The sequence below is a fragment of the Lutra lutra genome, chromosome X (assembly GCF_902655055.1).
Source record: "Lutra lutra chromosome X, mLutLut1.2, whole genome shotgun sequence".
In the NCBI taxonomy this organism is placed as follows: domain Eukaryota; kingdom Metazoa; phylum Chordata; class Mammalia; order Carnivora; family Mustelidae; genus Lutra; species Lutra lutra.
The window spans coordinates 58,394,528-58,422,334 of NC_062296.1; the positions used below are offsets into that span (position 1 = coordinate 58,394,528).

Sequence of the window (27,807 nt, forward strand, 5' to 3'; positions counted from 1 at the left end):
AAATTTATATTTTTAATATATTACTTTACTAATTTAATACTAATTTAATATATTACCTTACTAATAAATACAAACATGGTTTGAGGAAGAAAGAAACAAATATAAAACCTACTGCCATGTAAAAGACACCATTAAGGCGAATACAGGAACTAGAAATGTAACAGAAATCAAGTGTAAATTTCATTGTTTTTTTTTTTTTTTTTTAAGATTTTATTTGTCATGGAGGGAGAGAGCGAGAACACACAAGCAGGGGGAGTAGCAGGCAGAGGGAGAAGCAGGCTCCCCTCTGAGGAGGGAGCCCGATGCAGGACTCAATCCCATAACCCTGGGATCATAACCTGAGCCAAAGGCAGATGCTTAACCGATTGAGCCACCCAGGCACCCCGTAATAGTCTTTTTTTAAAGATTTTATTTATTTATTTGACAGACAGAGATCACAAGCAGGCAAGAGAGGCAGGCAGAGAGAGAGGGGGGAAGCAGGCTCACTGCCAAGCAGAGGGCCCAATGCGGGGCTCCATCCCAGGACCCTGGGATCATGACCTGAGCTGAAGGCAGAGACTTTAACCCACTGAGCAACCCAGGTGCCCCTCCGTAATAGTCTTTTGAAGCCTATGACTGATTCTGCCCCCTTAACTACTGCCTACCCTAAGCATCTGATATATAAATGATTTGCACAGGAGAAAGGGGACTATAACTGATACTGACTTAGGAAGACATGTGAGATACCCCATGATGACTTACGGACTTAACTATGAACAATTTGCTGGAGGCTGAAAAGTCAAGCAGGAGCCAGTGAAACCAAGAACCATGCAACTTCAATATCAACAAGCCCATAGGATACCAAGGCCTGAGGACATCTAAATTACACAATATTAAATAAGTGTGTCTGGAGTGGCAGCTGGATTTTTGTCTTGATTGGACTGCCAATCTCCCCTTAAACATAGGGAAACCAAAATGCAGAAATGTTCAAAATTTTCTTCCTCTGCTCCCTTTTACCTGGTTGATCTCTACTGGTCACTTAAAAGTCAGCATACCCATCACCTCTTACTTATCAGAAGCCTTACTTACCATTCTCTCCTACTCCCAAGCTGTTTAAAATGCCCCTACTAACCTCTACCATAATATTTACCCCTTGTAATTACCTGATTATTTGTACATGTCTCCCACAGAAGGAAAGGAGTGTGTCAGGTCTTCTCTTTGTATGTCCAGTACCTAGCCCAGTATTTGATGCCCAATGGAACTGGGTAGTATCATTTGCCCAAAGTCACAGAACTGCTATACAGCAAAGGAAGGTTAGGCCTTAGGTCATCTTATTCTTCACCTGTAAGCTTTACATTATATAATGTACTTGAAGAATCACTCACGAATGAGGCACACACAATTCCAGAAAATACATTCTATAGACAGACATTTTATTGATCTCTGAAGGACCAGCAAATGTAAATGGTTTAAATAAACCAATCAAAGGGCAGAGATTGGCAGAGTGGGTGAAAGAAAATGATCCATTTATAAGCTATCTACCATAACTCACTTCAAATATAGGGAATTTAGCAGTTTGGAAGTAAAAAAAAATGGAGAAAAAAATAAGATGCAAACAGTACTCAAAAGAAAGCAGGAGTGGGGGGCACCTGGGTGGCTCAGTGGGTTGAAGCCTCTGCCTTCAGCTCGGGTCGTGATCCCAGGGTTCTGGGATCGAGCCCCGCATCGGGCTCTCTGCTCAGCGGTGAGCCTGCTTTCCCCTCTCTCTCTCTGCCTGCCTCTCTGCCTACTTGTGGTCTCTGTCAAATAAATAAAAATAAAATCTTAAAAAAAAAAAGAAAAAGAAAGCAGGAGTGGTTATATTAGTATCAATAAAAAGGAAATTTCCACAGATGGAGAACATTAAATAATGACAGGCCAATCTACCAAGAAGAAATAGCAATCATAAATGTGTATGCACCAAAAAACAAAGAAGCAAAACAAAACATCAGCTGCAAAAGATGCGAAGCAAAAACTGATTGAACTGAAAGGAAAAACAGACAAATCCACAGTTGTAGTTGGGGACTTCAACGTTCTTTTCTCAACAATTGATAGAACCAATAGACAAAATCAGCAAGGATAAGGAACTCAATAAATACAATCAACCAACAGGATTTAATTCACACTTGTAGAACATCGCATCCAACAGCAGACTACATTATTTTCCAGCACCCACAGAAAATACACAAAAACAGACTATAGCTTGGGCCACAAAACCAACTTAAGTTTAATAGGACTGATATTGTACAGAGTGCATCCTCTGACCACAATGGAATCAAAGCAGAAATCAATAGAAGATAATAGGAAAATTTCACACATTTGGAAACTAAGTTATGTATTTCTGAATAAGCGATGGGTCAAAGAGGAGGCCTCAGGGAAAATTTTTAAACTACACCGATCTGAATGAAAATGAAGATATCATGGCATACCCAAATTTGTGAGGCAGAGCTAAAGCAGTGCTGAGGGGAAATTTATAGCACTAAACACTTATGTTAGAAGAGTATCAAATCAATAAACTAAGCTTGTACCACCTCAAGAAACTAGAAAAAGGAGGATAACAATCCTTGGTATAGGATACAAAAGTAGATGACAGTTTGGGAAGAATGAAAATCAACTTGTATGAAGTAGTAACATTGGGTAGGTAGGTCAACCACTTAGGTCCAAAATGGGCAGAGTATCGGGGCAGGAAGACAACCAAACTAATGGCTTAGTTTAGGTAAAGGTAGAAATTAAGCTCTGGGCTCCCTACAGCAGCTGACCAGCTTAAAAAACCTCAATGAGACAGGAACAGAAAATGTACGTACCATAGGACACATATTATCAACACATAAACATAATCCCACAGAGGGCCCCATTTGAGCAGGTGATTAACAGTGGGGTTCTTACTTGTCAGGGCATGCCTAGGAGCAGCCTATCTTACCAGGAATCTAGGTTCCTTTTTTTTTTTTTTAAAGATTTTATTTATTTATTTGAGAGAGAGAGAGATTGAGTAAGAGAGAACATGAGAGGGGTGAAGGTCAGAGGGAGAAGCAGACTCCCTGCGGAGCTGGGAGCCCAAAGTGGGACTCGATCCCGGGACTCCAGGACCCAGAGCCGAAGGCAGTGGCTTAACCAACTCAGCCACCCAGGTGCCCCATGAATCTAGGTTCTTGAGGGAACATGGCATCTTCTGGTAAAGAGGGTGGTGCTAAGAGAAGACAAAAGCTCACCAACACTATCTAGTGGTCCTCTAAGGTCTGAGGGAATAAGGATTCAGAAAATGGGTGTGAAGCACGTTATTCAGGTTTATCTAAAAGCTGAACTTTTAAGGACTTGATTCAGAATTCCAGTCAGAGAGGGGCCTTCCACAGAAACCTAAACAAGCTGACATACAGTTCCTACAGCCCCAGGAGCTCCAGTTATAACAGGAGGATGAAAGAATCAAGAGCCTCAGCACAGACATCAGTGCCCTTGACTCATCCAGTGGGTACTGGGTGAGTGGGTCACCCATATGGGTAGAGTCGGGCATGTCAGTGGTATTAGCAACACTGGGGGCTGTGCAAACACAGAACAGCCTCAATGGGCTGAAAGCACTAGCAGCCTAGCAAGGATTCTGCCCGAGAGGCCACCAAAAGTGCTAGAAGGAAAGAGAAGAGGAGGTAGATGACGTTTGGAGCTCTTGAATACCTAGTCAGGAAAACACAGCAGATACCTCCAGGATAAACCGGCTATATCTGAAGAGTGCCCTAGAAGCTAAAAAACCGTAACAGAGCTAGCAGAAGTCTATGGAGTGACTGTTATCCAGACTCTAGTTTCACCTCCAGGATGACAGCCCACAGTATTTAGGACAGCTGAATTTCATGGTAGTAACAGATGCAAGCGTGAATACAGTTATAGAACACACACACAGACACACACACACATGGAAAATACATAGTAAAAAGATAATTATTTTCCTGTCACCTAAAACATAAATTTTCCAAATCAAGAGAATAATATTTTTACCCTAAAAATTAATGTGTAGGGGCACCTGAGTGGCTCAGTCAGTTAAGCATCTGCCTTCGACTCAGGTCATGATCAGGGTCCAGCCCCTCATCAGCGTCCCTGTTCAGCGGGAGTCTGCTTCTCCCTCTACCTCTGCCATTATCTCTGCATGCACGCGTGCACGCTCGTGCTTTATCTTTCTCTCTCGTGCATGTGCATGCTCACATGTTCTCTGCCAAATAAATAAAATCTTTAAAAATAATGTGTAATATACATTTAAAATTGGCTGTTTCTAGGAACTTTACGATAGGCGACTCACTTGAGAAGCTTATATTTCAATGGGTAACAGAAATTAACTTGGGCCTAAAAATATCCTTAAGTATATACATAGTACAGATGTGGCTCATTTGGTCCTTGAGATGGAGGGAAGCAGTTGGGAGAAACAGCCTATGGACATCTCAATAGATTTCTGATGCCAGCTGGCAAGGCAGGTCTGGAGGCAGGAGGAAAGGCAACTATAGGGGCAGGGGTGAGGGACAATGTCAGGATTCCTGGTTAGAGTTGGGATTTTCTCTTCATTTAAAAGTGACCAGCCATTTCCCCAGCCATTTCCTCTCACTAGTCTCAGAGAAACAGCCTTACAAAAGAAGTCTGCAGAAAGTCAACTAGGTAATTAGACTTGTAAAAAGCCCAACTCAGAAGCAGGAAAACAGAATTTAAATAGCGACCTTTATTTCTTCTAGCCAAGAAAACCTCCCTAAGCGCCCCCCACCCCCCACAATTGCCTGTCAAGTGACTCCAAATAAAAATCTTCTTCAAATGACTAGATAGAAATAGTTCTGGCATTTCTCCCAATCAATTTCTCCTGATTTAAAGGGCTAATTTGATTGATTGATTGATTGTCCTTTGTTTTTTCCCTCAGCTTTGTTGAGGTACAATTGACAAATAACACTGTAATATAAACTATACAATGTGATGATTTTAGATACATATACATTGTGAAAAGATTCCCACCAAATTAACACATCAATTATCTCACACAGATTTTTTTTTCTTTTTTTGTGGTAAAAACACTTAAGTTCTACTCTCTTAGCAGCTTTAAGTATGTAATGCAGTATTGTTTTGTTTTGTTTTTTATGATTTTATTTATTTATTTGATGGAGAGAGAGACACCAAGAGAGGGAACACAAGCAGAGGGAGTGGGAGAGGGAGAAGCAGGCTTCCCACTGAGCAGGGAGCCTGATGTGGGGCTGGATCCCAGGACTCCCGGGGATCACAACCGGAGTTGAAGGCAGAGGCTTAAACACTGAGCCACCCAGGAGCCCCTGTAATGCAGTATTGTTAGTTATAATCATCATACTGTATATTAGAGCCTCAGAGCTTCTTCATCTTAAAACTAAAAGTTTATACCTTTTTACCACTTCTGCCCATTTCCCCTACTCCTCAGTCCCTGGCAACCACTATTCTACTCTGTTTCTATAAGTTCAACTTTAAAAAAAAATCACATGTATTATAAGTGATATACCATGCAGTATTTGTCTTTTTCTGTCTGGTTTATTTCAGTTAGCATAATACCCTCCAGGTTCATCTATGTTGTCGCAAATGGCAGCATTTCCTGAAGAGCTAACTTTAAAAGTACAATAACAATGTGAAATATTGTTCTAGAACTGAAAATATTTAATACATGCTAATAGACTTCTACTGTAATCAGATAGAAGTCTATTAGCATAGAGCAAAGTTTGGGATTTCTAGCTAAACTTTTCACATAACTCAGATCACGGAACACTCCAACTCAACTCACTAAACATTATCCTAAACCAGGAATTAACAAAACTTTTTCTGTAAAGTGCCAGAGAGTAAACATGTTTTTGCTTTGCAGGCCATTTGGTCTCTGTCTTAACTATTCAACCCTGTCACTGAAGCATGAAAGAAACCATAACCAATATGTTAAAAAATGGACAGGCTGTGTTCTGATTAAACTTCACTTATGGATACTGAAATTTGAACTTCATATAATTTCACATATCATGAAATACTCTTCTTTCAATTTTTTCCAACCATTTAAAAACAGAAAAATCCATTTTTAGCTTGTGGGCTGTATGAAGATAGGTAGCAGGCCAGATCTGGCTGGCAGGCTATAGTGTACCAATCCCTACTCAAACCAAGACTTGATGCCTCTCAGAAGGGATTTAAAACTTCAGGGCGCCTGGGTGGCTCAGTGGGTTAAAGCTGCTGCCTTCGGCTCAGGTCATGGTCCCAGGGTCCTGGGATCGAGTCCCACGTCAGGCTCTCTGCTCACCAGGGAGCCTGCTTCCTCCTCTCTCTCTGCCTGCCTCTCTGCCTACTTGTGATCTCTGTCTGTAAAATGAATAAATAAAATCTTTCAAAAAAAATTTTCTAAAAAAAAAAACAAAACAAAACAAAAAAACAAAACAAAACAAAACTTCAGACTTCACCTGATTAAAAAGAAAGAAAGAAATGGGGTGCCTGTGTGGCTCAGTCAGTTAAGTGTCTGCCTTCAGCTTGGGTCATAATCCCAGGGTCCTGGGATCGACCCCCATGTTGGGCTCCCTACTCACTGGGGACCCAGTTTCTCCCTCTCCCTGCTGCTCATGCTCTCTCACGATCTCTCTCTCCCTAATAAATAAAATCTTTAAAAACCAAATAAATAAAAATAAATGTAAAAAGTAGGCATTTCAAACCAGCATTTCACTATAAATTTTGTTGTTAAAGTTTCAGCTTAAGAAGTAGGGGCAAACTCTTTAAGTGTATAGCAACATATTATAATGGAAAAAGAACTAGAAAACTAACTTACAGACCTGCAATTTACTAGGTACGTAAAGCTACAAAATGTACTCATTCTTTTTTTTTTTTAAGATTTTATTTATTTATTTGACAGAGAGAGAGAGAGAGATCACAAGTAGGCAGAGAGGCAGGCAGAGAGAGGAGGAAGCAGGCTCACTGCTGAGCAGAGAGCCCGATGTGGGGCTCGATCCTAGGACCCTGAGATCATGACCCGAGCCAAAGGCAGAGGCTTAACCCATTGAGCCACCCAGGTGCCCCCAAAATGTACTCATTCTTTCAAGAGTTCAATTCCCCCCAAACCTAATCCCTTTGGAATAATCTTCCACATTGCATAGTTACAACTATAATTTACAAAACTTACGTTAATTTCTGTCTGGGATATATAGCAAATATTTCTATTTCTATTGTGTGCACATCCCTATGAAGCAAAGACACTTTCAAAACAAGTCTTTTATCATAATTATTCTAGTCTATTCTGGAATCTAGAGCCTACTTATGATACCCTGAATAGTCTGAGCCATGAAAAAACCCAAAGAGGATAAACCTGAAAAAATCCATGTCCAGACATATCCAAATCAAACTGCTAAACAAAAATACAAAGAAAAAATCTTGGAAGCAGCCAGATAAAAACTTTACATTATAGGAGTATCTATTACCTTTTATAGGGGTACATTATTTGACAGTACAGTGGATTTTTAAAAATCAGAAACCATGAAGGTCAGAAGAAAATGGCACAACATGTTTGAAGTGTGGGGGAAAAAAGAACTGTCAACACATAATTCTATATCCAGCAAAAATATCCTCCAGAAATGAGAATTTATAGCCAGCAAACTGCTCTAAAAGAATTGCTATAGGAAGTTCTTCAGACAGTTGGAAAATTAGAGCAGACAGAAATTTAGAACATTAGGGACAAACGAACAGCAACATAAATGGAAAATATTTGGGTAAATATAAGAAACTATTCTTCTCTTCAGTTCTTTAAAATACATTTGACAACTGACAGCAAAAATGATAATGTGTGAAGGGATTTTCAATAGGTATAGATGTAACATAAGAACATTCTAACATAAAGGGTGGGAGGTAAAGGGTAAGGTTTCTGCATTCCTCTTGAAGTGATAAAGTATTTGTACTAAGCAGACTGTACAAAGTTAAATATGTATATTATAATTCCTAGTGTAACCACAAAAATATGCAGAGATAAACTCAAATATCAGAGTAGATAAGTTAAAATGGAGCACTAAAAATGCTGAAATAACCCAAAAGAAGGCAGGGAAGTGGAAAAAAGGGAAATATAAAGAGGTTAACACAAAGAAGTAATTAAATGGTAGGCCTAAACCAAGCACATCAATAGTTAACATTAAGTGTAATGGCCTAAACATACAATTAAAAGATAAAGAATGTCAGAATAGATTTTTAAAATATGACTGAACTATACATTGTCTGTAAGAAAATCACTTCAAATATAATGATACAGGTAGGTGAAAAGGGAAAGGATGAAAAAAGATACATAATGCAAACAATGATCAAAAGAAAGAATTCAGAGCAAAGAAAACAACAAGGATAAAGTGGGATATAGAGAGCTATGACATAATGCTAAAAGGTTATTAACTCACTCAAAAGACTTAACAATCCTAAATGTGTACACACCTAACAACAGTGCTTCAAAATATGTGAAGCAAAAACCATCAGACCTAAAATTAGAAGTAGAAAAATCCACAGTTATAGTTGGAGGCTTCAATACTCCTCTCTAAAACATAGAACGAGTAGACAGAAAATCAGCAAGAATTTATAAGAACTGAACATCATTATCAACCAAGTGGCATTAGTTGACATAATAAAGAACACTCTACTTGACAATAGCAGAATATATATTATTTCAACAACACAGACCATATCCGAGGTCATAATACAAACCTCACATATAAAAGAATTGAAATGATAAAGAATATGCTGCTCCATGACCATAAGGAAATTAAAATAGAAATCAACAACACAGAGATAGGAGGAAAAGTTCCAAACACTTAGATATTAGATAGCATACATCTAAATAATCCATGAATCAAAGAGAAACTTTCAAGAGAAATTAGAAAAATATTCTGAATTTTAAAAAAAATGAAAATACAACATAACCCAATTTGTGGGTTACAGCTGAAGCAGTGTTTATAGGGAAACTAATAGCATTAAATTCTCTTTTAGGGAAAAAAAAGGTCTCAAATAAACAATCTACCCTTCTACCTTAGGGAACTAGAAAAAGAAGAGCAAAATAAATCCAGAGTAAGCTGAACAAGGAAATAATCTAGATAAAGCAGAAATCCATGAACCTGAAAACAACAGAGAAACAGAAAAACAACAGACAAAAATCAATGAAAACAAAAGATGGTTCTTTGAAAAGATCAATAAAATTGATAAACCTCTAGCAAGACTGACAGAGAAAAGAAAAGAGAACACTCAAAATAGTCATATCAAGAATGAAAGAGGGGATTATCACTATAAACCCTGCAAACACTGAAAGGATAATAAGGGGATATGATGAATAATTCTATGCACATAAATTAGAGAACAAAAATGGGACAGACTGCTCAAAAACCACAAACTCCCCAAATTCATTGAAGATGAAATAGACAAACCAAATAATGCCATATCTATTAGGGAAATTAAATTCACAGCTAAGGGGTGCCTGGGTGGCTCAGTCAGTTAAGCATCTGCCTACAGCTCAGGTCATGATCTCAGGGTCCTAAGACTGAGCCCCATGTTGGGCTCCCTGCTCAGCAGGGAGTCTGCTTTTCCCTTTGCTTCTCTCCCTCCCACCGGTCATGCTCTGTCTCTCTCAAATAAACAAAAATCTTTAAAAAATAATAATAAAAAATAAAAGCATTGGGTAATATTTTTTTAAATTCATAGCTAAAAATCTCTAAAAAAAAAAAATACTCAGGCCCAGATAGTTTCACTGGCAAATTTCAAAATACATTTAAAGAAAAAACAACACCAATTCTGCAAGATCTCTTCCAGGAAACAGGAGAGGAGGCAATCCTTCCCAACTCATTTTATTAAGCCCTGATACCAAATCCAGACAAATGCAGTAAACTCTAGACCAATACCCCTCATGAAAATAGAACTAAACACCTCCAACAAAATATTAGCAAATCTAATAGCAATATATAAAAAACTACAAACAAGTGGGGTTTACTCCAGGAATGCAAGGCAGGTTCAATGTCCAAAAACCAAGCAATGTAATCAACCATATTAAGTCTAAAATTCATCATGTACTCATGATAGAAACTCTCAGCAAACTAGGAATATAGGGGAACTTCTTCAACCAGATAAATGAACTTCAAGATGAAAGACTTGAAGATGGGGGCACGTGGGTGGCTCAGTTGGTTAAGTGTCTGCCTTCAGCTCAGGTCATGATCCCAGGGTCTTGGGATGGAGCCTTGAATGAGGGTCCCTACTTAGTGGGGAGCCTGCTTCTCCCTCTCCTTCTGCCTGCAGCTCCCCTTGCTTGTGCTCTCTGTCAAATAAATAAATAAAATATTTTTTTAAAAAAAGACTTGAGGGGCACCTGGGTGGCTCAGCGGTTAAGCCTCTGCCTTCGGCTCAGGTCATGATCTCAGGGTCCTGGGATCGAGTCCCACATCGGGCTCTCTGCTCTGTGGGGAGCCTGCTTCCTCCTCTCTCTCTCTCTCTCTCTCTCTGCTTGCCTCTCTGCCCACTTGTGATCTCTCTCTGTCAAATAAATAAAATCTTTAAAAAAAAATAAAAAAAGACTTGAAGATGAAACAGGAAAATGATGTCCTTTTTCACTACTCCTTCTTTAAAAAAATTTTTTGAGTATAGTTGACACACGGTGTTATCCCACAACTCCTATTAAACATCATACTGGATGTCCTGGTCTGTGCAGTAAGGGATGGGTGGATGCATGGCTAGATGGACAGATGGACAAGCAGATAAATAAATGGCATACAGGAGCATCAGGCCGGTTCACTGAGTGGAGCATGTGACTCTTGATCTTGGGATCAAGATCAAGTGGGGCGTTGTAAGTCAAGCCCCACTTTGGGTGTAGAGATTATTAAAAATAAAACCTTAAAAAAAATGGCAGGGCAGTTGAGTGGCTCATTTTTTAAGCGTCTGCCTTCGGCTAAGGCCATGATTCCAGGGTCCTAGGATAGTGACCTGCATTAGCCTCCCTGCTCAGCGGGGAGCCTGCTTCTCTCTCTCCCTCTGCCACTCCTCTTGCTTATGTTCTCTTGCTCACTCTCTGTCAAATAAATAAATACATAAAATCTTAAAAAAATAAATCAATGGCACTATCCCTACCCCTAAACATGACTGTTTGCTTAGAATATATCAAGGAATCTAATTTCTTAAAGTCCTATAACAACCAGTTAGCTTAACAAGGGAGCAGGATATAAGGTCAATACAAAAATAAATCATATTTCTATGTGGTGGCAATAAACAATTAGAAAATGATTATTTTTATCTGGGTGGTTCAGTTGTTAAGTGACTGCCTTTGGTTCAGGTCATGATCCTAGGGTCCTGGGATCAAGTCCTGCATTGGGCTCCTTGCTCAGCATGAATCCTGATTCTCCCTCTCCCACATCTTCTGCCTGTGTTCCCTCTCTCACTGTCTCTCTCTCTCTGTCAAATAAATAAATAAAATCTTAAAAAAAGATAACTATTATTTAAAAACTAAGTTATTTACAATAGCTCCAAATAAAATATTTAGGTATAAATCTAACAAAACATGGACAGGATCTATATGCTGAAAACTACAAAACACTGACAGAAGAAAAAAAGAAAGTCTAAATAAATGGTAAAATATACTATATTCATGTGGAATGTTCAGCGTATTAAAGATGTCAATTATCCACATTCATCAGATTCATCATTGGCTTTAATCTAATTCCAGTAACAATCCTAGCAGCTTTTTGTAAATATAGACAAATTGATTCTAAAATTTATAAAGAACAGCAAAAGATTCAGAATAGCTAAAACAAATTTCACAAATAGTTACAGAAACCACACTGATTTTAAGGCTTACAGTAAAGCTACAGTAATCAAGATAGTGGTATTGGTGGAGGGATAAAAACTGATCAATGGAATAACAGCTCAGACAGCAACCCACTTAAATATAGCCAACTGATGTTTGACAAAAGTACAAAAACAATCTAAAGGAAGGAGAGTCTTTTGGACAAATGGTTCTCTAACAATAAGATATCCACATGTAAAAACCAGACCTTTACCTAAACTTTACATCATATACAAAGATTAACTGGAAATGGGCATAAACCTAAATGTAAAACATATAACTTTAGCAGTTTTAGAAGAAAACACAGGAGAAAATCTTTATGACCTAGAGTTAATGAGTCATTTTAAAAAATGATAAATCAGACTTCATAAAAATTAAAATCTTGCTTGGTGATGGACACTGTTAAGAATATGAAAAGTGTGGGGCGCCTGGGTGGCTCAGTTGGTTAGGCAGCTGCCTTCAGCTCAGGTCATGATTCTGGAGTCCCGGGATCGAGTCCCACATCGGGCTCCCTGCTCAGCAGGGAGTCTGCTTCTCCCACTGACCTCTCTCCTCTCATCCTCTCTCTCATGCTCTCTCTCTCTCAAATAATTAAATAAGATCTTAAAAAAAAAAGAATATGAAAAGTGAGGGGCGCCTGGGTGGCTCAGTGGTTAAAGCCTCTGCCTTCGGCTCAGGCCATGATCTCAGGGTCCTGGCATCGAGTCCCGCATCGGGCTCTCTGCTCAGCAGGGAGCCTGCCTCCTCCTCCTGTCTCTCTCTGCCTGCCTCTCTGCCTACTTGTAATCTGTCTGTCAAATAAATAAAAAAAAATCCTTAAGAATATGAAAAGTGAATCCACAGATTAAGAGAAAATATTTGTTGATAAATTATGTAACCAACAGGAATTTTTATCCAGAATATTAAAAAAAAAGCCTCTCAAAATTTAACAGTAAGAGGGGTGCCTGGTTGGCTCAGTAAGAGGAGCATGTGACTCAATCTCCAGGTGGGGAGTCCAAGGCTCATGCAGGCTGAAGAGATTACTTAAATACATACGGGGCCTGGCTGGCTCAGTTGGTAGAGAGTGTGACTCTTGATCTCAGGGTTGTAAGTTCAAGGCCCATGTTGGGTGGTAGAGATTACTTAAAAATAAATAAACTTAATTTAAAAAAAAGCCTCAACAGCAAGAAAACAAACTACCAAAGTTAAAAATGACCCAATTTTGAACAAAGACTCCTCTCAAAAAATACTCTCAAAAAATACTTAAGCAAACTACTTCTTTCTGATGGGTTCAATAAAAGTCATGAATCTGAAGTCAGTCAGGCATTTTACAACTTTAAGGGTGGGAGCAATGCTCCTTCAGCTCTCTACATTCTAGGGCAGAAGTGGGCCCAACTGATTACTTTTTCAAAAACACTTTATGGTGAAATATTAAAGAACTTTGTTTTAATAATCACCATTTTTTAATGGGTTGAAAAATTTCCCCCTACTTTGTCCCATATCCTTAACCCATTCCACCCCCTCCTCCCCAGTGTTTTAGAATTTTGGTTGAGAATTTCTCTGCAGAGGGTTCCTTATACTGCATGGGAAGTTGGCACTTTGGTCTCTGTATGAATGGGCACCACATCTCGATTATTTCTGAATCTGAGTTTTTATTGCAAGATATTTGTTTTATGCCTCTTTCAATAAAGTCATCAAGCTGATTCAGAATATTTATAAATACCAGTTGCTAGTGAACCAAGTTTTAATCTGCCCTTCCTGTTTCATAGGCTGTTTCAAATTTGTATGTATTTAATACTCAGTGGTCTTGTAGATAACTAAGCTTTTATTAATGTGAAAAAGACGCACCCTTTTGCTTGATTCTGTGGGTGCTGACAGGACAGACTGGAACCCTCCATTTGGGCTCACTCTGTTCTCCATTATCATCCTAGACAACTGCAAATCAATGACTGACACTGAGTACCAGTGGAGCCTGCCTGAGGCAGACGGCGGGTGAGGGTGGTCAGGGCTGAGAAGTGCCTAGTGCCTGGAACACACTGGGCATTTCCTGAATTGTTGATTTGATTATGCTGTTCAGTAGTGTGAAAATTAAAGTGTTAAAATAAAACCTGTTAGGGAAAAGGAGGCTCTATCACAATGAGCAGCAATATATTTTGCCAAAGCTATTAGATTTTTGAGGCAGCTGGTAGTTTATCAATTTTTATTGCTCCAATATAGTTATTTTATGGCCATTACTAGCAAAAGTGGATTATAAGGAATAGTGTTTGACAGGAAAGAAGGGCCCAGAGTGAGTCTGTTTGCTCTGGATCTCCTAAAACAAAGGTTCTTAATGTCATCCTCTTGGCTTATAAATAGAAAAATAACATGATAGGAAGGAACATCAGTTTCTCATTTTGTGAGAGCAGTTCCAGAAAGTCTTTCTGCAGCATTCTGCTGAGGTATCCAGTGTTTTTCCTGTATGGTACCAGCATGATCACAAACATATTTCAGGGTGCTGGTATAGCATTAAAACTAGCAATCAGTAGTGGATTTCAGGGACTTTGTACAGGATAGGGCATGATCCACAGGCAATGCTGTAGGATATTTCTGGTATCAAAAACATAATTTTCAAAATTAAAAACATGACTCATACAAATACAGAGTGAACACATGTCAAAGACTACTTTATTAGTGAGGGAACCAGGCTGATTCAAAGAATATTGGAGAGATTTGGTATGCATCGGTACTAAAATTAAAAATGCTACAATAAGATATCTAAAGTGGATAGAAAAGTAGTTACTGTCCTATATGACAGTTAATCTGTACTTTCTGGGATTATTTCTTCTACCAAACAGAATTTTTACATCTCTACCTGACAAAAATCTTTAAGTTAACATCCCTCCCAATGGTGCAATTCCCCCAGAGAACTAAATAATCCTTGGGTGGACCTGTTAGTCAATGTTCCAGTATAACAGTAAAAGAATATTTGGCCATCTTTTGTATTACTTTTAATTTCTAAGTAATTTCTATTAACAGAGGGCTAATAGTTTATATTATACCTGAGTAAGTCTTTGTAAGTAAAATTAAGGTTCTAAGGGGCCAGCTTTAGAATAGTGTGGTGCTGCTTATATATTTTACTTTACTCAAGCATTCCAAAAGAGTCATTTATTTACCTTTCAAACCAGTCATAGGATCTTAGAAGTCATCTGAGATCTAGCCATCTCCTAGGGCATGTATGCTTTCTTTAGCAGTCTTGACAGTTGATCCTGAAGCATTTGTGTGCAAGGAGGAAGGAAACTAACATAAGTACTTAGGTGAAATTTATTTTCAAAGGGCCAAATTCCTTTTCTCATGGTAACATGTAACCTATATATTTGCCACATTTATCAAATAAATGGATTTCTTCAGCATAATTGCCTCGAATTACACCTTAATTCTAAAAATTTACACACAGTATAATCTATCCTCCTTAATGTACAATTCAAGTTTTTAAAAAATGCATACAGTTTTAGTTACTACCACAAGATACAGAACAGTTCCCTACAATGAGACACCACCTCACATTTGTTAGAATGGCTAATAATAAAAAGGCAAGAAATACCAAGTGTTGGCAAGGATGTGGGGGAAAAGGAACCCTTGTGCACTACTGGTGGGAATGTACATTGGTGCAGCCACTATGGAAAACATTGAGGTTCCTCAAAAAACTAAAGACAGAAATACTGTATGACCCAGTAATTCCACTACTGGGTATTTACCCAAAGAAAACAAAAACACTACTTTGAAAAGATAAATGCATGCCTATGTCTATAGCAGCGTTATTTACAATGGCCAAGAAATGGAAGCAACTCAAGTGTTCACCCATAGATGAAAGGATGTGATACACACACACACACACACACACACACAGAGGAATATTACACAGCCAGAAAAAGAAGGAAATCCTGCTCCAATCCAATAACATGGATGACCTAGAGTGTGTAATGTTACATGAAATAAGTCAGGGAAAGACAAATACCATATGATTTCACTCTTATGTAGAGTTTAAGAAACAAAGCAAATGAGCAAACAGAAAAAAAAAGAGGCAAAAAAAATCAGACTCTTGGGGCGCCTGGGTGGCTCAATGGGTTAAAGCCTCTGCCTTCGGCTCAGGTCATGATCCCAGGGTCCTGGGATTGAGCCCCGCGTCGGGCTCTCTGCTCCGTGGGGACCCTGCTTCCTCCCCTCTCTCTCTCTTTGCCTGCCTCTCTGCCTATTTGTGATTTCTCTCTCTCTGTCAAATAAATAAAATCTTTAAAAAAAATTTTTCTAAAAAAAAAATCAGACTCTTAAGTACAGAGAATCAACCAGTAATTGACAAAGGGGAGGTGGGTGGGAATATGAGTGAAATAGATAAAGGGGATTACAAGGTAAAAATTTGCAGTTATAAAATAAATAAGTCACAGAAGTGGTAAGTACAACTTAGGGAATGTAGTCAATAAAACTATAACAACAGTGTCTGGTGACAGACAGTGACTACACTTACCGTGATTAGCACTGAATACAGAATTGTTGAACCACTGTGTTGTACACCTGAAACTAACACTGTGTGCCAATTATACTTCAGTAATTTCTTCAAAAACTTGGCAACCTTACGAAAAAGATATAGAACAGTTCAAGCATAACTGCTTTTCAAATGTCAATTAATCAACAAGTATTTATTGACTATCTATATGTCCAGTGGTCATTGATTTGTCTTTGGGGACAGCAGGAAAGTATGAAAAGGCAGAAGTAAAATTATTCCTGCCTCCAAAGAACTTCTCCAGTCTGATCAGTGAAGCAGTTTTACACACATGAACCAAGCACAAATAAGCAACCTACTAAGTAATGATCTGCATGAAACGTAGGTTCTGGTATTGATACTGCCAACATATGACCTGAATAAGCCATTTTAATGGTTTTTTCCTATCTGGGCATTCCGTTCCTCATTCATAACTAAAAGGGGTTGTCTGAGACAATCTCTAAGTGCCTCCCTAATTATAAGTGCATGTGAATCACCAAGAACAGAAAAAACTGCAAAGTGTTCCTGAAGACAGTGTTGAGCCCAAGCTTTGAACTGTTGAGAGCTAGGGAGAGACATGAAGATTTGTAAGCTTATTTGTCTATTAAATAAGGAGAGAAGTGACACCACAATGACAGCGATACACAATAATCTCTTAAAGAAAACCTGCCATGAGCATTTCTTCTAGGCCCTGGGAATACAACCGTATAAACCATGCCCTTTCAGTGATTTATTACTGCATAGCAAAACACCCCCAAATTTAGTGGCTTAAAATAACAACCATTTTATGTGCTCACAGTTCTGCGGGTCAGCAGTCTGGGGTAAAATCCGCTACGTGGTTCTTGTTAGTCTTTCTTAGGGTCCCTCATATGGTTAGTCATCTGGCAATGTGACTGGGGCTCAATGTTCTAATATGGCCTCAACTCACATGTCTGATGGTTGGCTGTCGACTGACCTCTCTTGCCACATCGTCTCTTCCTCCAGCATGCTAGCTGGACTTCTTTACAAGGTTGTTTCAGTGTTCCTAGGGAGAAAGGGGAAAGCTACAAGACTTCCTAAAACCTGGGCTCAGAAGGCGCACAGAGCTACGCACGCTGCATTTTATTGGCCAGAGCAAGTTATGAGAACAGCCCAGATTCAGGGAGTAGAGAAACAGACTCTACCTTCATGGGAGGTGCTGCAAAGTCACATACAGACAGAAGTGAAAGAACTTTGTGGCTAATAACCATTCTATCACACCATCCCATTTGGGGAAATGAGTGCTGAGCACATTAAGTGCTGTGGGCCTTCAAAGATGAAAAGAACCATTGAAGTAAAAAAGATAAGCTTTTGAGTGGGTCCTGAGGAATGTACAGGATACAAAAATCCCAGAGGAATGTGGAGAACTTCAGGAAAAGGCAGTACACACAGAAGTTGCAGGATGACTCATAGTATGTTTAGATTCTAGTGAATGCACACTTAGGTGGAGCGAGTAGAAAAGAGGACTTGAAAAGGTAAGATGGTGGGAAAGGTTATGATTGAATGTGGGAGACTTTAACCGCCTGGCTCTCAGGAATACAGACACTACCCACCTAGGCAGTGAGCAGCAAGGGGTCAGGGTGGCCTTGTGGCCGGAGTAGGAATGGTAGGATAGGGAAGAGGCCTTTAGAACCTGCATCTTTGTGGAGAGCAGTCTAGAAGGAAGTTGAACTGGGCCTCAAGTACAGTGATCACAGCAAGAAAACAGCCTAAATATGGTCTCCCTAAAGGCAAGTGCCTACATGGATTCTCTTCAAGGGGTTAAAGGGCATAACCAGAACTTTTAAAGCCAGTTTATTTAGAAGTATAAAAAAAATGTTTGTTTTTTTTTTAAAGATTTTGTTTATTTGACAGAGAGAGTGAGTGAGAGAGCACAAACAGGGGGAGCAGCAGACAGAGAGGGAGAAGCAGGCTTCCTGCTGAGGAGGGAGCCCGATGCAGAGCTCAATCCCAGAACTCCGGGATCATGACCTGAGCCAAAAGCAGATGCTTAACTGACTGAGCCACCACCCAGGCGCCCCAAAGCATAAAAAATGTTTATCCTGGATTTAAACTGGTTATCCCAAGGAAAGCTAAACTTAGGCTCAACACACACACACACAGACATATACAGACACACACACACACACACACACACCCCTCTCCTGTACAAGATGCAGGTTTCACACAAGACAAGAGAGTTACAACTGCTTGCAAAGTTTTGTCTATATTTAAAAGAAAATTCCTAGTGCTCTTTAACATCTCAAGTGGGCAAAGAATTACGGGGAAGGCTAGAAACAATGATGGAGCCAGAAAAAGGCTGCCGCAGTTTTGACTGTAATCTATACTGTGCAGCCAGACTCTGCCCAGGCAGACTGCACAGCCCTACTTTTCACAGCGGCAACATGGCAAAGCATTAGCTTTCTTTTGACAGTCTGAAAAATACATATTTATTTCCCAAACTATCACTTTCCACAGGACTTATGTGGCCATTAGAACTTGTTACATGTAACTTTTAAACACAAAATGAGAACTGACGTTTGGTCTGTGAATTAAATAGCAGGCAGTGATTCTCCTTCAGGTATTTGTGGGAGATAGGATGTAGAGAATTTGAGGGTTTCCCACAACTCTGGGAATGGCAGTCTCGTTGTAAACCTTCAGGTCATGTATATATGAAATAGATCACAGAATAAGGAAGTATGGCATTAGGTGAAAAAGTGAATAGAAAAGACATGATTGGGGTACCTGGGTGGCTCAGTTGGTTAAGCGCCAACTCTTAATCTCAGCCCAATGGAGTAGAGATTGGCATCCAAATGAGTGGGTTTTGAGGCATGGGGGAGTGTCTTGCTGGGCTAGAATTTGCAAGAAATGGCTCAGGCAGGATTGGCAGGGCAAAGCGGGAAGGATGTTCCAAAAGTGAAGAAAGGCTCCAGGTAAACCTGAGTGTTGGACTGTTGGTGGTACTTGGGAAGGGGAGGCAGTGAGGACAGTGTAGGGATGACATCCCAGACTGTATGCTCCAGATTTCTTGTTCGACCCACTTCCACTGAAATCCCAGGTGAAGAACACAGCTGCCGGACTGTGGAATGTGAATACACTATAAAACAACTGAACAGCCAGGAGAAGAAAGGACATTTAGGTTCCTCTTTGCACATACTGGTTTTCATTCACTGTCTAGTAGGTGACTGGGCAGCCCTTTGTGTGTACCTCATAGGACAGGAAAAGTTCTCCAGGGAAAAACACATCCCCTTTGCCCTTGGTGCTTTCTCAGGCTGAGCCAGACCATAGTACGTGACAGTCATGCAAGAAAGGGGCCTCTGTTGCATTTTCTAGTGACACAGTATTCTAGGAAGAGATTTGAGTGGCATGCTGAGTTTTGCAATCTCCTCAACATGCTCCTCCAAACTGGGGAGATTTCCTGTAAAAAGATGTGTTTCAAGACAGGATCTGAGATATCATCGATGGCTCACATCATGGGGGCTCTAAGAAATCATGCCTCACCAGTGTCCTGACGAGTTACCGTAGAAAACGCAGAAAAATAATTTAGTGATTACCCAAGTTACTTATTTTGTGGGGAGATACTCAGGTTTATACACTTGGATGCCTATCCTGGAGATTAGTACACAGCAAGCACTAAATGAATGTTACTTGATTCTGAGGTAGTTTTTGCAGCTTCTTTATTAGGTATAGCAACGCACTAAATTTTTAGTGGACATGATTCTTTAATGTTGAGAGGGCAAGTAAAGCCATCAAAATTGGGCATGTGGTCCAACTTTCGGATGTTACATAGGACTCCCATACACCTACGTTCCTAAACTTTTTCACCACCGAGGATAACTTCTAAAATTTCCCCTAGAGACAGCATGCTTTGAAGGCTTGCCTACTAAACACATCACACTTACGGATTATTCAATTTCCCTACTTTAATTAAAGATGGGTGGCGGGGCGCCTGGGTGGCTCAGTGGGTTAAGCCGCTGCCTTCGGCTCAGGTCATGATCCCAGGTCCTGGGTTCGAGCCCCACATCGGGCTTTCTGCTCAGCAGGGAGCCTGCTTCCTCCTCTCTCTGCCTGCCTCTCTGCTTACTTGTGATTTCTGTCAAATAAATAAATAAAATCTTAAAAAAAAAAAAGATGGGTGTTTCTGACAAGGTTCAGTTAAGCATGAAATAATAATATTTGGTATGCTAGACATTGATCAGCATTTTATCCTTTTTTTTTTAAAGATTTTTATTTATTTATTTGACAGACAGAGATCACAAGTAGGCAGAGAGGCAGACAGAGAGAGATGGAGGAAGCAGGCTCCCTGCCGAGCAGAGAGCCCGATGCGGGGCTCGATCCCAGGACCCTGGGATCATGACCTGAGCCGAAGGCAGAGGCTTAACCCACTGAGCCACCCAGGCGCCGCAGCATTTTATCCTTAATATGCCATTAATTCCACACAACAATCCCAGTGGTTATTATTATAAACTTCATTTTACGGGCATCTGGGTGGCTCAGTTGGTTGGGCATGTGCCTTTGGCTAAGGTCATAATCCCAGAGTTCTGGGACTGAGTCCCACATTGGGCTTCCTACTCAGCAAGGTGTCTGCTTCTCCCTCTGCCCCCCCTTCACTCACGCTTGTGCTCATGCTCTCTTTCTGAAATAAATAACACTTTAAAAAAACACTCATTTTACAAAAGAGGAAACTGGGGCACAAAGAGGTTTAATTCACTTAAGGATGCATAACTAAGAAGTGAAAGCAGGATTCAAATAACTTGAGTCTCTACTGCTCTACCCATTCTAGCATTCAAACTCCATCTAACAAGGTTCTACCATGAATGTTAGTATAATTCTAAGCCATCTTACTCTCGGGTTATTTGCCCTAGAAAACTGCAATTGTATGTGCATATAAACACTTGCACATGAATTCTTATAGCAGCTCTACTTATAATTACCCAAAACTGGTAGCAACCGAAATGTAGTACATTTCTACAATGGAATACTACTCAACAGTAAAAAGGGAACAAGCTTTTGATATACACAACGTGGATGAATCTCAAAAGCATTATGCTGAGTGAAAAAAAGCAAGACTCAAAAGATTACATTCAGTTGGACTCCATTTACGTGATATCCTCAAAGTGACAAAACTAGTGATGGAGCACAGATCAGTGGCTGTCAAGGGCTGGGGATGGGAAAAGTGTGACTGAAGAGGTAACACGAAGGAGTTGTTTTGGGTGATGGGATTACTTTATACCTTGATTATGATGGTGGTTACACTGATCTAGACATGCATCAAAGTCCACATGACTACGCACACCTCCACAAGTCAGTTTTACTCCACTTTTTATGGCTCTACATATCATTAACAATAGTTTCCAGAAAATTTTTAAAAGAGTTAACTATAATGTGGAGCAAAAAAAAAAAAAAAAAATTATCGGGCCACACATGCAAACTGAATGGTGAGTTAATCCTTTAAACAAACATTCCTTAAAAGTTAACAGAATTTGTGTGCTTACTCCCTTACAAATACATATATTTCAGTAAACTATTAGATGGCATGATAGTTGATACAGCAATTTGCATAGTAAAACAAAAATAAGTAACCAAAATTAACACTGGGAAGGAGAACATGATGAAATAAGGATATTATAAGGATGTCATAGACAACCATGACTCTTTCTATAACTTTTTCAATTTTTCCTAGAATGCACCTCTAGGATATCTCTAATATAACTAAGAACAGAGTTTAAAAAGTTTTTTTTAATCCTTCTAGATTGAAATGCGGATTTCCCAAGTTGCAATATCCTTACATCCAAAGGGTCTCCATTGCCTTTGAGAACCTCTTGGTCACTCCACTTACCAGGTCATGCTTGTATTCTACTCAACACCTAGTGCCTCATAGCACAATGGGCACTTAAATATTTGCTGAACTGAATTGCACCTGGAAATGTGGGGAATAAGAATGACAAACACACAGTCACTAACAAAACCTATACTGTAGAAAGACTAAATAACCCTCTAATTCTGAATGAGGCAAATTATTACTGAGTGCTAACAACATTCTCAATAATTACAAAGGCATACAGAGAATTCTGGAAGACAGCAAAAACAAACAAACAAACAAAAAAACCATATAACAACATACTGCCAGCAGTGTAGAGGTTTTTAAAGCCTAAAATAGGCAGAACCCAAACCAGAATCAATTATTCCTGGCTCCCTAGCCATAAAACCATAAAATTCAAGGAGGTGAAAAAAAGAAAAAGGAAAAACTAATCTGTACTGAGTTTCTATGGGCCATGCACTGCATTAGACATTTATGTAGATTAAACCTTATTTCAGAATGCGGGTTTCAGCTGATATGTAAAGGACTGGAAAGCCATCATTCTCACCCTCACCAAAAAGAAGCTACTAGACAAACTGAGAAACCAATGACTCTTCTTGGACCTATCAAAAACTGAATACAGGGCAAACCACCATCCAGATATCTGAAGAGACAGATGCCTACAGGTAAACATAGGATCTGAGCATATACGCTGATAGGAAGATCAAACTAGAAATTCTAACACATTACTTACTGGAAACCAGAGTATGGGATGTCATGACAGTATGCAGCTCCTAGGCTCCACATGGGGTGGAGTAATTCCCATCTTCTTAAAAGTTTTTCCTACAGGAATCCCACCATACTCTTACAGAAGGAATCAGGGGAAATCCCAGAGAAAGCTCCCATCTTGGTGCTGGTTGGCTGAGGAAAACAACACCAACTGAAATCTACCCAGACACCTTTTCTTTATCTCCAACACAGAACAAAAGGCTTACTCTGCAGGGGGAAGGGCTTAAAACCCTTGGCTTAAGGACACTGGTGGGTACTCACTGCAGCTGAGGAAAAAGGAAAAAAAGCTTTACCCTGGAGGAGGGGCAGGAATTCTTGTAAAGGACATACTCAAGACCCAGGTTCTGATACCTAAGTCCAAGGCTTAATCAAATCATCAGAGAACTCCCTCCTCCTCCACATCCACCACTTGGCAAACCAGCTACGTGGTTAGTGAAATAGAATACAACTGGGAGGGCTATAACAGACAGCTCTTGGGAAATAGCACAAAGGAAAAACCCAAAGCCAAGCAGGAGTCAAAAAGAAGGTATCACTAGAGGAATCAGAAATCTCTCATGCCCCACCAATAGCAAACATTAAACACAAGCCAACTCCTGGCTAGATTAACTCAAATCCCCCCTCTAAAAGCCTTGCAGAAGGACACCTATGTTTTTCTCCAAATATATCAAATATTTAACTCATATCTCTTGCTGATGTTCAGTTTCAACGGCTTTTCAGCCACGTTCAGCTTTTTATTATGAGGCATAAAGAAAGATAAGAAAATATTCCAAGTGACAAAGAATCATCAGATTTACACTCAATATGACACAGATGTTGGCACTATCAGAAATGAAATTTAGAAGAATTGTGATTAATATATTGAAGACTTTAATGGAAAAGGTAGACGACATGCAAGACCAGATGAATAATTTCAGCAAAAAGATAGAAAGCATAGGAAGTAATCAAATGGAAATGCTAGGACTTAAAAAAAAAACAAACCCAACATGCTCAAAAAAACAACATGCTCAACAGTAGACTTGACACAGCTAAGGAAAGAATCAGTGAGCGTAACAATTGAATTTATTGGTCAGATCAATGAAAATTAAAACAAAAAGGGACAAAAGAGTGAAAAAATAGAACACAGCATACAAGAACTATGGGAAAATATCAAAAGATATAACATACTTGTAATTGGAATTCCAGGGGAATAAAAGAGAATGGAATACAGGAATTATTTGAAAAAATGATGAAGAGCTCTCCAAAATTAGTGACAGACAACAATCCACAGATACAAGAAGCTCAGAAGAACACGAAGCAGGATAAATATGACAAAATAAAAAAGCTACATCAAGGTAAAGATAAAGAGCTCGAAGGCAGTCAGAGGAAAAAAGACACATTATAGAGAAACAAGGATAGAAATTACAGTAGACTTACCAGAAACAATGAAAACAAGGCACAGTGGAGTAATATGTTGAAAAGGGAAAAAACTGTCAACTCAGAATTCCATATCTCATGAAAATGTCCTTCAGAAGTGAAGAAAAAAAAGACTTTATCCAACAAAAGCAAAGAATTTACTGTCAGCAGACCTGGTAAAAAGAAATGTTAAGGAAAAATTCTTCAGGCAGAAAGATTATGATTAAAGTGGGAGCTTAGATTAGCATAAAGAACACTGGAAGAACACTGGAAAAGGAATAAATGAAGGTTTACTATAATATTTTACTTTCAAAATGTTTGAAAAGCCAATTTTCAAGACACCAGCCAAGGGCCAATCTTGAAAGAAACCCTTCTAAAGATAGCAAGCAGCGTTAGGACTGCTATGGTAACTCTTTTTAGCACAACAGGGTATGTATACTTTAAAAACTTAAAGCTAGGGGCACCTGGGTACCTCAGCTAGTCAACCATCTGCCTTCGGCTCAGGTCATGATCTCAGGGTTCTGGCACTCCCTCTCCCTGTGCCCCTCCCCTGCTTGTGTTCTCTCTAATAAATAAAACCTTAAAAAAAAAAACCTCTACAGCTAACGTAATACGTTAATAGTGAGAGACTGGAACTGGTTAAGAATGTTTTCTCTTAACCACTACAATTCTGGTAAAGAAGAAAAAATAAGAGTACTCATATTACCTAATTTCAAGACTTACTACAAAGCTATAGTAATCAAGACAGTGTGGTAATAGCACAATGATGGACACACAGATCAATGCAACAGAATAGAGAGCCCAGAAATAGACCCACACAAGCATAGCCACATTTTTGACACAGGTACAAAAGCAATAATAATGGAGAAAGGATAGTTTTCGGCAAATGGTTCTGGAACTCCTGGACATCCATATGCAGGAAAATGAAACTTGACACACACCTCATATTCATGGCTGGTGGGAATGTCAAACAGTAGAATCACTTTGGAAGACAGTTTGGCAGCTTCTTATACAAACTCAGCAATCCCACTCCTGGTTATTTACCCAAATGAACTTAAACCTTATGTTTCACCAAAAAAACGTATGCTAAGGTTTACTGCAGCTTTATTCATAATCATCAAGAAACTAGAAGCAGCCAAGTTGTCCTTCAACAGGTAAATGTACGAACTGTGGTACATCCATAAATTGGAATGCTATTCAGTGATAAAGGAAACATGCTTTAATTCACGTAACATGGATGAATCAAGTAAAAGAGCCAGACCAAAAAAGGCTAAATATTGTATGATTTCATTCATATGACCTTCTGGAAAAGGCAGGACTTTAGCTAAAAATTCAGAAGTACATTATCCTGAGGCATTTCTAGGAAACAAAACTGCCTGTTTGTGTGTATACATATACATGTATATGCATATACATGTGTATGTATGTGAATGTGTGTACGTGTACATATATATATTTTTAACAGGGATATGTGTGTATGTGTACATATATATATGTATTTTAACAGGGATAGCTCTGACCAAATCAACTTGGGTAGAAGTCCATGGAAGTTCACATCGCCATTCACCACATACCATCTCTTTTTAAATAAATGTATTGGATTTTTAAAATTGGGTAATACATTCACATGGCTTAAAATTCAGAAGGTAGTTGTAACTTTTGGCTCTGAGGAGGCAAATGTGCAACTGTCTTCAGTTCTCCCAAATCCGATTCACCTAACACCAGCTTCCTTCACCATGCTACCTATGTTTGACCCCAGTGAGATCAAAGTCCTATATGTAAGGAGAACTGGTGGGAAGTTGGTGTCATGTCTGCCTTGGCTCCAAATATCAGCACCCCCTCCCACCCCTGGTCTGTCTCCAAAAAAGGTTGGTGATGACATTGCCAAGGCAACCGGTGATTAGAAGGGTCTGAGGATAATAGTGAAAATGACCATTCAGAACGTACAGGCCCAGATTGAAGTGGTACCTTTTGCCTCTGCACTGATTATCAAAGCCCTCAAGGAACCACTAAGAGACAGAAAGCAGAAAAACATTAAGCACAGTGGAAATAACACTTTTGATGAGACTGTCAACACTGCCTGAAAGATGCAGCACCAACATTTAGCTAGAGAACTCTCTGGTACCATTAAAGAGGTTCTGGGGACTGCCTGATCTGTGGGCTGCAGTGTTGATGGCCACCACCCTCATGACATCATAGATGACATCAACAGTGGTGCAGTGGAATGCCCACCTAGTTAAGAACTGCAAAGGAAAGTATTTCAATGAAGGATCATTTGACAACCAAAAAAAAAAATTAAGGTATATAAAAGTTTATGCAGTAAAAAATCTTCCTCCAACTCTCTACCTTGGCTGTATATGCCCTAAAGCTATCAGTGTCTTAACATCCTTCTAGAAATATCTTTGTCTATATAAGCAAAAACATATATATTATATAGTACATATTAGTGTCCCCAGTAGCTGTCACAAATGGTAGCATATAATACACACTGTTCTGTTTCTTGTTTTACTTCATTTTGTACATCTTAGAAATCATGCAATATCAGTGTAATATTCTACTGTATAACCAAGCCTTAACTGATACTTAGAATATCAACCAATCTTTTGCTATTATAAATAATACTCCAAGTAATATGCAAATATTTGTTGAATAAATTCCTGGAAGCGTTTGCTGGGTCAAATGATATATATATTTATAATTTTGAAGGCTATTTTCAAGTCACTGACTTTTAAAATGTCAGGGATTTTCCCTTTTTAATTTTTATTCTAGGAGGAAAGAAAGGAAGCTGAGATTCTATCACCAGGCAATTTCTGGAGGAATGTACAAATGTACAAAATCTCTAAGATGTACAAAATGAGCCTTCTCCTCAGTTTCCCACACATGCTTCCTAGGGTCCAGTTGCATTTTCATGTAATATATTTCAGGCCAATAGCTGGCTGCAAAGCCTATTTCAGTTTATGTGAAAGGTGTTACTTCTGAAAACTTCACAAGCAAAGGTCAAAGGCTGATGCCCCAAATTGCTGATCACTGACCACTCACTACACAGCACAATACTGGATTCTTCACTGCAGCTAAAGGGAGACTTTACAATCTTGACAAAATAAAATACACCTACGGAGAATCCTTTGTCTTTATTATAATGCCCAAATAAGGATTTCTTCTCAGGTAAAAACCACAAATCACATAAAGGTTATGAAGAAAAGCTGCAAATGTTTCTCTCATCTTCCAGGTAGTGATGGATTTCCAATTAACCATCTTTTTGCTTGCCTACAAAGCACAGTACAGCTTAGGACCCTAAGTTTTTTGGGGGAGGGGGGTAAAGCTTGAACAGGAGGTTGAGGAAACCCAAGGACTCTTTTTTTTTAAGGTTTTATTTATAGGGTGGCTCTGTCAGTTAAGTGTCTGCCTTCGGCTCAGGTCATGATCCCTGGGTCGAGTCCCACATCTGGCTCCTTGCTCAACGGGGAGCCTGCTTCTCCCTCTACCTGCTGCTCCCCCTGCTTGTGCTCTCTCTCAATCTGA

The 27,807-nt window shown here is 39.3% G+C and overlaps 1 protein-coding gene and 1 pseudogene across 7 annotated transcripts in view; one reads left to right on the forward strand and one right to left on the reverse strand.

The window, feature by feature from the left end:
- JADE3 (jade family PHD finger 3) overlaps positions 1–27,807 on the reverse strand; it is a 134,393-nt gene that overhangs the window by 98,938 nt on the left and 7,648 nt on the right. The window contains exon 1 of one of the 7 annotated variants that reach the window (XM_047714987.1): positions 22,144–22,165. The exons of 5 other annotated variants lie outside the window; for them this stretch is intronic. Coding sequence is in view for 1 of the 2 variants with exons in the window: in XM_047714983.1 (XP_047570939.1) it covers positions 14,944–14,959 (16 nt within the window). In the remaining variant the exon portion in view is untranslated. Of the gene's footprint in view, positions 1–14,943; positions 15,009–22,143; positions 22,166–27,807 lie in introns of those variants that run through there. One more of the 7 variants, XM_047714983.1, reaches the window with a different exon arrangement.
- On the forward strand, positions 26,007–26,580 carry LOC125091412 (60S ribosomal protein L12-like; annotated as a pseudogene).